The sequence below is a fragment of the Colobus angolensis genome, unplaced genomic scaffold (genome assembly GCF_000951035.1).
Source record: "Colobus angolensis palliatus isolate OR3802 unplaced genomic scaffold, Cang.pa_1.0 Scaffold432, whole genome shotgun sequence".
NCBI lineage: Eukaryota > Metazoa > Chordata > Mammalia > Primates > Cercopithecidae > Colobus > Colobus angolensis.
In genome coordinates this window covers 1268177-1277303 of record NW_012117733.1, presented here as the reverse complement: position 1 = coordinate 1277303, position 9127 = coordinate 1268177, and the positions used below count along the sequence as shown (strand labels likewise).

Genomic DNA, 9127 nt, shown 5'->3' with positions numbered 1-9127 from the left:
ACCCGGTGATCGCTTGGGAGAAGGTTACCTCGAGCTCCACCTCAGCTGCGGAGCGCCGCCGCGGAAAAGAGCAGGTGGGCAGCGCAGAGGGGCGACGCTGCCTCTCCAGGTAATGCGCCCCAGCACCCATGGACTGGACAGGGAGCTGTGTGCTGCTCTTTTGCCCAGGTCAGGTCGTAGCCTGAGCAGTCATCGTGGGATCCAGGTGCAAACTCTCGAGGTGGCTTCGGGTTATCTGAAGGCGCCTGAGCGCAGGCGGCTGGCAGGGTGGCCCGGCTACCACGTTTCTTAGGACGGCCTCCGCGGGACTTGACAGCTCTTCTGGAGCCCTGCCTGGTCTGAATCACCGGCCTCGTCCAGACTTGCCCCTCTCCCCACACCGACCCCTGTGGTGTGCCCTGGGTGGGGACGTCAGCAGATCCACCCTGCTGGACTTCAGGGTTCTAGAGTAGCCCTGAGGAGAGATCTTGTTCCCCCTCTTGGTGAGGTAGCCCGGGACTGGAGGCCGCAGGTGTGTTGCCCAGCCCTGTCAGACGTGCTTGAACTGGGGTGGCCCGTGGTTCTCTTGTCTTTGTGTAAAACCTGTAAGTGGAGTGGAATGCAGCTCTTAAATCCTCAAGGAGGTTTGGCCAAGGCCAAATGCAGAAACAACTTTTGCATAAAACAAGTATTATATCTATAGCACTTTGTAAACTGTAATGGAGGCTAGTCGCATATATGTAAATACGTGTGATTGTATGCATATGCCCACGGGTCTGGGAGAAGTGTCTTCCAGGGCTCTGAGATGGGTAGGCATCAGCTCAGTTGTGATCTTGAGAAACGTCAGCATGCACCAAGGCGTTCTCCCTCCAGGCTTGGATCCTGATCCATTAGACCCCATCAACCTGCACGTCTCTCAAGCAGTGAGAGAGTTGCCTAAGAATCCCTGTCAGAATCATTCAGAGCTGGAGGGTGGGAGTTTGGCTAAAGCCGATGGATTAATTTTCTTGTCCCGCCCACTGTTGGCATTCTCCTGTGTGGCCCTGGGGTCTAGTCTCAGACACATTCCTTCTTGTAAAAAGATCTGCAACCTGGGTATCACACATCCTTATTTCAGGTGTCTGTTTATGTAGTCACATTTATCTCTTACTTGGAATGGAGGGAAGAAGGTATTTCTATTCAGTATCTTTCCTGACACCCTCCCTAATTCTCTAATGGCATTTGGGACATTGGGTGGGTTTTTCTTTCTTTTTTTTTTTGAGATGGTTTTTCACTCTGTCACTGAGGCTGGAGTGCAGTGGTGTGGTCTCGGCTCACTGCAACCTCTGCCTCCAGGTTTCAAGCGATTCTCATGCCTCAGTGCCCCCAAGAAGCTGGGGTTACAGGCGTGCGCCACCACGCCCAGCTAATTTTCGTATTTTTAGTAAAGACGGGGTTTTACCATGTTGGCCTGGCTGGTCTCCTGACCTCAGGTGATCCGCCCACCTCAGCCTCCCAAAGTGCTGGGCTTATAGGCATGAGCCACCATGCCCAACTGGGTGGATTTTCTTTCTCCTAAACCTCTTGCCATCTTTATAAGTGGCCTTCTCATTGGGGGTCTGCAGCAGAGTCCCCTGAGGTTTATTATTTATTTATTTATTTTTGAGGCGGATTCTCACACTGTCACCCAGGCTGGAGGGCAGTGGTACGATCATAGCTCACTGTAACCACCAACTTCAGGGCTCAAGTGATACTCCCGCCTCAGCCTCTCCAGTAGCCGGGACTTCAAGTGTGCACCACCACACCCGGCTAATTTAAACAATTTTTTTCGTAGAGATGGAGTCTTGCTATGTTGCTCAGGCTGGTCTCGAACTCCTGGCCTCAAGTGATCCTCCCACCTTGGCCTCCCAAAGTGCTGAGGTTACAGGCATGTGCCACCATTCCCAGCCTCCCTGAGGTTTATTGCTGAAGGAGGGTGTCTGGGACACTGCTTTTTATAGACAAAGAACAGTAAAACAACAAAACAAAAACACTATATCAATAAGCTGCATTATATTCTGGCCTCGGAGGCACATTAACGGGATGCCCTGTTGCTACATCAATGTGGTGGTAAATGTTTCTTACAAAACCTATAGCTTCCTTCGCATGCATCCTGTAACTCCTGCTGACTTACTGAATTTGTGAGTCAGCATAATGGGCAGGAAGTACCTTTTTGACTGGCAAGGTCTGACTTTCCTTTCTGTTCTTCATCACTAAAATTCAAGAGCCTCTGTGTTCTGAGGGATCCTGGGTACCGGGCTGAGTCCTAAGACAGTGCTTGGGACTTAGCATGAAATCAGAAGTTGCCATGATCAGTGGAGCAAAGGGGGTATTGATCAGGCCAGTGCAGGGTTGTAAACAACAGGTAAAAGAGCCTTTTAAAGTGCCAAACTTTCTTTTTTGAGACAGGGTCTCACTCTGTCACCCAGGCTGGAGTGCAATGGTGCAATCATGTCTCGTAGCCTTGAACTTCTGGGCTCAAGCAATCCTTCTGCCTCAGCCTCCTGAGTCGTTGGGACTATGGACATGTGCTACTGTGCCCAACTAAGTTTTAAAAATATTTTTGTACAAATGGGGTCTCGCTATGTTGCCCAAGCTGGTCTCGAATTCCTGGCCTCAAGGGATGCCCCCTTGGCCTCCCAAAGTGCTGGGATTACAGGCGTGAGCCACTGTACCTGGCCTTTTTTTTTTTTTCCCCCTCTTAAATACAGTGAAATGAGACACGTTGCTAGCTTGTCTTTGCTCAGGATTTAGATAGACACCGCAGGAAATTGAGTCTGAAGAAAGGTTGATGTGGTACTCAAATACAGATAGACTTTCATCTCGGTAGGGAGTTACACCGGCTGATGGTGTTCTACCTTAAGGGAGCTGGGTGGGTGATGTCCTAGAGAAATCCCTGCCTTATCCCTGGGTAGCCCCTACAGTTTATTTTCTGGGGATGCTTTCTGTGTTAGGGTTTGAGTCAGTGGGGGATACAGGCAGTGTGGGCCGCTGCCCGTCTGTCTGCGCACTGCACACCGTTGGAGAAGTTAGTAACTTAATCTAGCTGGGAGAGCAGGAATAGGAACCCAGGGGTGCCAGCCTCTCACTGTCCAGGTGAGGGATTCGCCATCCATCTGGCTGCTGCCTTCCATAACTGGCTCCTTGTGTCACTGTATCCCACAGCTGAGTGTTCACCAGCCAGCCTGCAGTTTTCTTTTGACTTCCTGTGTACGTTTAGCTGCGGGGAACGGGCCCCAGTAGGCAGTCTGCATTGTACACTAATGGTACTGCGGGCTTGTAGACATTAGCTCAAAGGCACTACTCAGCCACGCTGACCCTGTCTTCCCCAAGTAGCCTCTGTCTCATGGGTACCCAGTGCATGTACCTGGTGCATGTGCCCAGTGAGCGAGCGTGTCGTGAACGTAACAACCTTGCAGAATCGAAGCTCTGTGCTTGGGACTTGGTAACTTTGTGGGAGGATTTGCCCAAGTGGCCATGGTCATAACCATGACAACACTTTGAGCATGAGTCCCCCAGAGTCAATTCGGGTGTTTAGTCTGTTACCCAGGGTCTTCACACAGTTGCTTCCTTCCCCTGTAACGCAGTGACATCTGTGTTCCCCCAGGCATGTTTCAATTGGCATAGAAAGTCCACATCTAAATACATTTAAGTTTCACAACTTTCAAAACTTTGTGTGTGTGAAAAAGAAGTTAAAATATTAAACATTTACATAAAATGAAATGAGACATACAGTTACTCTTTGGAAAATCTTGTGTTAACCTCTAATTTTTGTTGTGTTTTTTTTTTTGAGACAGAGTTTTGCTCTGTTGCCCAGGCTGGAGTGCAGTGGTACAATCTCGGTTCACTACAACCTCTGCCTCCCGGATGCAAGCGATCCTCCTGCCTCAGCAGATGGGATTACAGGTGCCTGCAACTAAGCCTGGCTAATTTTTGTAGTTTTAGTAGAGACGGAGTTTTGCCATGTTGGCCAGGCTGGTTTCGAACTCCTGACCTCAGGTGGTCTGCCTTCCTCTGCTGCCCAAAGTGCTGGGAGACCGTGCCCAGCCAATACTTTTCTAATCACTGTGCCTTGCCAGGGAGGGTGATGAGGCGGGTGGGGGTGTCTCTTTTTTGGTGGTAAAAAGGCCCATTGAGAAGAGAAGAAGAAACTGAGGGTCCCAGAATTGGAAACATGAGGTGTGCTACGAGGTTTTAAAAGGGGCTGGGGTTGGAAAGTAAGACTCAAAGATTTAGTGAGGATTTGTGATTGCCTCATCTGTCCAAGGCAGTGGTGGGTGTCTGAAGGGAGGGACAGCTGCAAACACCTCTGGCGCCCTCTCTTTGAATCTCACTATACGAGAAACCAGCGCATTGGCAGAATGGCTCTGCTTTGCCAAGAAGGGACTGGCCTTTTATTTGGGTTTGAAATCCAGTCTGAACTTTTGCCCTATGGCATTTACTCTGCTGTCTTTATTGTTGTTGTTTTTCCCTCCCTAAATGTCTCCTGCCAGAGGATATTTGTTCCTATGATTAATGTGTAGACATAATCCCCTGTTGGATAAATCAGTCAGCCTCTGCTTCCTTGGCGTGGTTCTGACAGAAATATTCTGCGCATGTGCACAGCTGAAAGTATGTGTGTGCATCGGTCTCTGCATATCTGGGTGTCCTTAGGAGCAGCGGTGCGGTGGGGACACCTGGTAAGACCAGGAGGGCCCCTTGGCCTGGGGAAAGAGTCAGTGGATTGTTTCCAAGGAGCTGCTGCTACTTTTCTGATGTGGCAGCTACAGCTGCCAGAATGACCCTGGGCACAGTGGGGTGTGCCTCACTGGCTTTCAGGGAGGCCACCATCTCTCTGTGTGCTTCTGGGGACACAGGAAAGCCCCTGGGTGCTTTGTGCTTGTTTGTTCCACTTACGTGCTCAGGATGCCCGGCTCACCCTGGGCAATGAAAAGCGTCTGTTTTCAAGGAACTGTTTGTTCTAGGTCACTGGACACCAAGGGCGTGCCAGCCCAGGACTCTTAGCATCTCCTGAGCGTCTCCTCATCTGCAGATAGCCTGTCTGTCTCCTCACTCTGCCTGCTGAGAAGGCCACTGATGGTCTCCAAATAGCGTGGAAGGGACAAAGGCCTGACATTTCATGCCTGCCTCCCCGTCCCCGCCTCCAGACCTCGGAGCAGATCCTGGACCTTGACTCCAGCTTGGAGCCCTGTTGGGGGATCCGGCTTAGGGGGGCTTCTTCCCTGAGCCACTGTCCATCTGACGGGGAGTGGCTTCCACAGCCCAAGCCTGCTCAGTTCGGATATCAGGGCCTCTGTGCAGTCTGACGTCTGCCTGGTTCTGTGTGCAGCTTTCAGAGGTTTTCCTGCAGGCCATGCGGCTGTGTCTGGGAATGGTGAGGACAGCCAGGCTGACCACGTGGCAGTGAGCGCTGGGCAGTGCCGCCCAGGCGGCAGCTGGCGGGTATCATCTGGCCCTGGAGCTTGCACGTCGGCAGGATGCAGGAGTTGCCTGAGACTCTCAGGGCCAGACGATAGCCGGGGAGATGCTCGGTCCTTGGCTTCCAGAACAGGGGGCTTCTGGCTGCTTTCTGAAAAACCCAGCAAAACTCCCCTCCCTGCTGTTTTGTCTTACTGAGATGCCGAGACCTTTGTGTAGCAGTGGAAGCCAGGAGGGAGCTGGCAGGCAAGAGCATATCCAGGTTTCCCGGAGACAGCTCCGGCCCCTGCCTGAGGCTTCGTAACCGTCCCCTTCCCTCGGCAGTACCCCAGCATTCATCCGAGCCTGGCACCAGAAGAGGGGGTCAGACAGGGCGTGAGAGGCTCAGGGGTGGAGGATTTACCTGTCCACTGGGGTAATTTTAGCATTCTGCCTCCCTGACCTACTTTCATTTGATAAACTCTTTTCATTTTCCTCTAATTTTTTTTTAGATTTATTTTTTTGTGGAGACAGGTTCTTGCTATGTTGCTCAGGCTGGTCTCAAACTCATGGTCTCAAGTGATCCTCTTGCCTCGGCTTCCCAAAGCACTGGGATTACAGGCATGAACCGCTGTGCCTGGCTGTAAACTCCTACTTTTAAAAATTACCTTTTTAAAGATTTTTTTTTTTTTTTAGAAATGCTGCCCATACGTCCTGTGTGGAGGTTCGGATTTTGATGGTGGGCCTCTCTGTGTCTTGAGCCCGGGGCCCCAGACCCCTGCTCTGTCCCCTTGTTGTGTTGGAATGCACCCTGTCGACTATGAGCCCCACCCTCCCTGGGAGAGCAGTCCTTTCCTCCACCCGCAGGGGCATTTCCAGTCCACTGTGGTGTCAGCCACTGGTTCCCTGCTGGGTTTAGCGCCCTGGGTATCAGCTCGGGAATTTGGGGTTGGGACTGTCTTTGCCAAGTAGAACCTAAAGGCAGAATTGAGGGACAGGGTGTGGCTGGGGGGCTGTGGCCACTAGGGTTGCCTGGTCCCTCTCTGGTACAATGCCAGGGACTGCAGGATGGGGAGACGAAATAAAAATTTCAATGAATGCTGGGTGTGGTGGCTATGCCTGTAATCCCAGCACTCTGGGAGGATTGTTTGAGACCAGGAGTTCGGGACCAGCCTGGGCAACACAGCAAGATCCCATCTCTACAAAGATAAGAAAAATGAGCCAGGGATGGTGGTGTGCACACTTGGAGTCCCAGCTATTGGGGAAGCTAAGGCCAGAGGATTGTTTAAGTCCAGAGGTTGGAGGCTGCAGTAACCTCTGGTGGCCACTGTACTCCAGCCTGGGCAACAGAGTGAGACCCTGTCTCAAAAACATTTTTGGTGAAATTCTTCAGCGTTATCATTGGGCGTGGCATCTGCTCCTCTTCTCCGGTCACTTGGTCCATGACGCACCCTTCTTGCTTGTGTTTCCAGCCTGTGGGCCAAAGCTGACCAACTCCCCCACCGTCATCGTCATGGTGGGCCTACCCGCCAGGGGCAAGACCTACATCTCCAAGAAGCTGACTCGCTACCTCAACTGGATTGGCGTCCCCACAAAAGGTGAGGCTGGGTCTCGAGGCCAGTCCCCTGCAAATGCAAAAACTTGACCTTCCAGCTCAGTTGCTGGTTTCACAGGCAGGACCACCCCTGGGCACATCTGTCCCCTGGTCGGGGAGTCTGATCCTGCCTCCTGTGCAGCTGGGTCCTCCTTCACACTGTGTGTACACCCTTCTTCTGTTGGGGTTTTTTCCTCATTGGCCATTCTCTTTCCCACTCCCCTAAATCCTGCCCTGACTCAAATTTCACCTCCTTCAAAACCATCTCCGGCCACCTCAGTCCTTTACATTCCTGTGGCACTGAGTCCTAGCTAACATTCCTCTGCTGATGGCCCTAAGCACTGCATACCATAGATCAAGGGTCTTCAGCCCCCGGGGCTGTGGACTGCTATGTGGGTGGCCTGTTAGGAACTGGGCTGCAGGAAGTGAGTGGCAATGAGTAAGCATTTCCACCTGAGCTCCTCCTCCTGTATGCTTAGCGGCGGCGTTAGATTCTCATTGTGAACTGGGCATGTGAGGGATCTAGGTTGTGTGCCCCTTATGATAATCTAACGCCTGATGATCTGAGATGGAACAGTTTCATCCCAAAGCCATACACCCACAGCCCCTCCCTGTCCATGGAAAAACTCTTCCACGAAAGTGGTCCCTGGTGCCAAAAAGGATGGGGACTGCTGTTGTAGATGCTGCATTTAAGAATCTCTGCTTGGTCTTCCCAAACTAGATGGTACACATCTTGTGGATAGGTGGATAGGCACTGTTTTTTTTTTTATTTTATTTTAGATTAGGGGTACATGTGCCTGTTTGTTACATGAGTATATTGCATATTGATGGGGATTGGGCTTCTAGTGAACCTGTTACCCAGATAGTGAACATTGTACCCAACTGGTTATTTTTTAACCCTTGCTTATCTCCCACCCGCCCTTCTTTTGAGGGGATGGTTTTTATGTTTACCATCCCCGCTGTGCCCAGCTCAGTGCCCAGGAACCATGGAACACATTCCCCCGGCCCTGGCCCTGGCGGCTGCACCAGCAGAAGGGCTGACCCAGATCTGGCAGTGGGCGTGAGACCCCACTCACTTTCTGATACCATTGGTGGAAATATGTTGTCCCTATTTTTGCTAGACCCATCCTCACAGTCTCAGTCTCTGGTTTAGAATGTCGTGAGACTGGGATGAGACTGGGATTGTAGACTTGGCTGGAGGGGTCAGCGTTGCAGAGCACGTGGCAGGGGCATTGCAGCTGGATTGGGGAAGCCGGGCTGCCTGTGGCCTGCTGTCCTCAGGAGTTGAGGGTAGCGCAGGACTGGGCGCCGGCATCGCTTCCATGTCGTATCATCTCATTCAAGTCGGCGTGGTTGACTGGGTGGCTCTGCCTTTGGTCGATCCCACGATCCCAGTGTGAGTTGGCCCCTTCCTCCTGCTCAATCATCCAGGCTGTTCTCTTTCCCGTCCACAGTGTTCAACGTCGGGGAATATCGCCGGGAGGCTGTGAAGCAGTATAGCTCCTATAACTTCTTCCGCCCCGACAATGAGGAAGCCATGAAAGTCCGGAAGTAAGGCTGGGCTGCAGGAGTAAGGCTGGGCTGCGGGAGTGAGGCTGGGCTGCCGGCTTCGGCTTGCTTTGTTCTGAGCCAGGCTCTGTAGGAGGCAGAGAAAGCCGGCCTGCGGGGTGGCTCCTGTTGGTGGCCTTCAGGGCTGTGCAGTGTGGGAACAAGCCCCCCTGCCCCTCTGAGGTTGCTCTCATCTGTTGCCTGAGGGTCTCACTGAGCTGACCCTCACTGGGACAGCCGCAGAAGCACCCTCACTGAGAATTAGCAAGTCCTGTTTGCCGGGAGTGTCTGTTGATGTTTGGAAAGGATTTCTTGTGAAGTGCGAGTTGACTGTGAAACCCCAGTGCCAGGGTGTTTGGCCCCGGCTGCAGGGGCTGCATGTTGGAGTCTCCTGGGGGACGCTAAAACCCCTGATGCCAGGCCCCACCCCAGACCAGTTAGCGCAACTCTGTGGGTGGCTCTGGGCAGCCATTTCTCTTTTTTTTAATTTTTTTTATTTTTTTGAGACGGAGTCTCGCTCTGTTGCCCAGGCTGGAGTGCAGTGGCCGGATCTCAGCTCACTGCAAGCTCCGCCTCCCAGGTTCACGCCAT

At 52.3% G+C, this 9127-nt stretch overlaps 1 protein-coding gene across 2 annotated transcripts in view; it reads left to right on the top strand.

Moving 5' to 3' along the window:
- Positions 1-9127, top strand: part of PFKFB3 (6-phosphofructo-2-kinase/fructose-2,6-biphosphatase 3) — a 93010-nt gene that overhangs the window by 64733 nt on the left and 19150 nt on the right. For both annotated transcript variants that reach the window (XM_011957052.1, XM_011957053.1), the window contains exons 2-3: positions 6867-6992; positions 8443-8539. In XM_011957052.1, coding sequence (XP_011812442.1) covers positions 6867-6992; positions 8443-8539 — 223 coding nt within the window. The remainder of the gene's footprint in view (positions 1-6866; positions 6993-8442; positions 8540-9127) is intronic.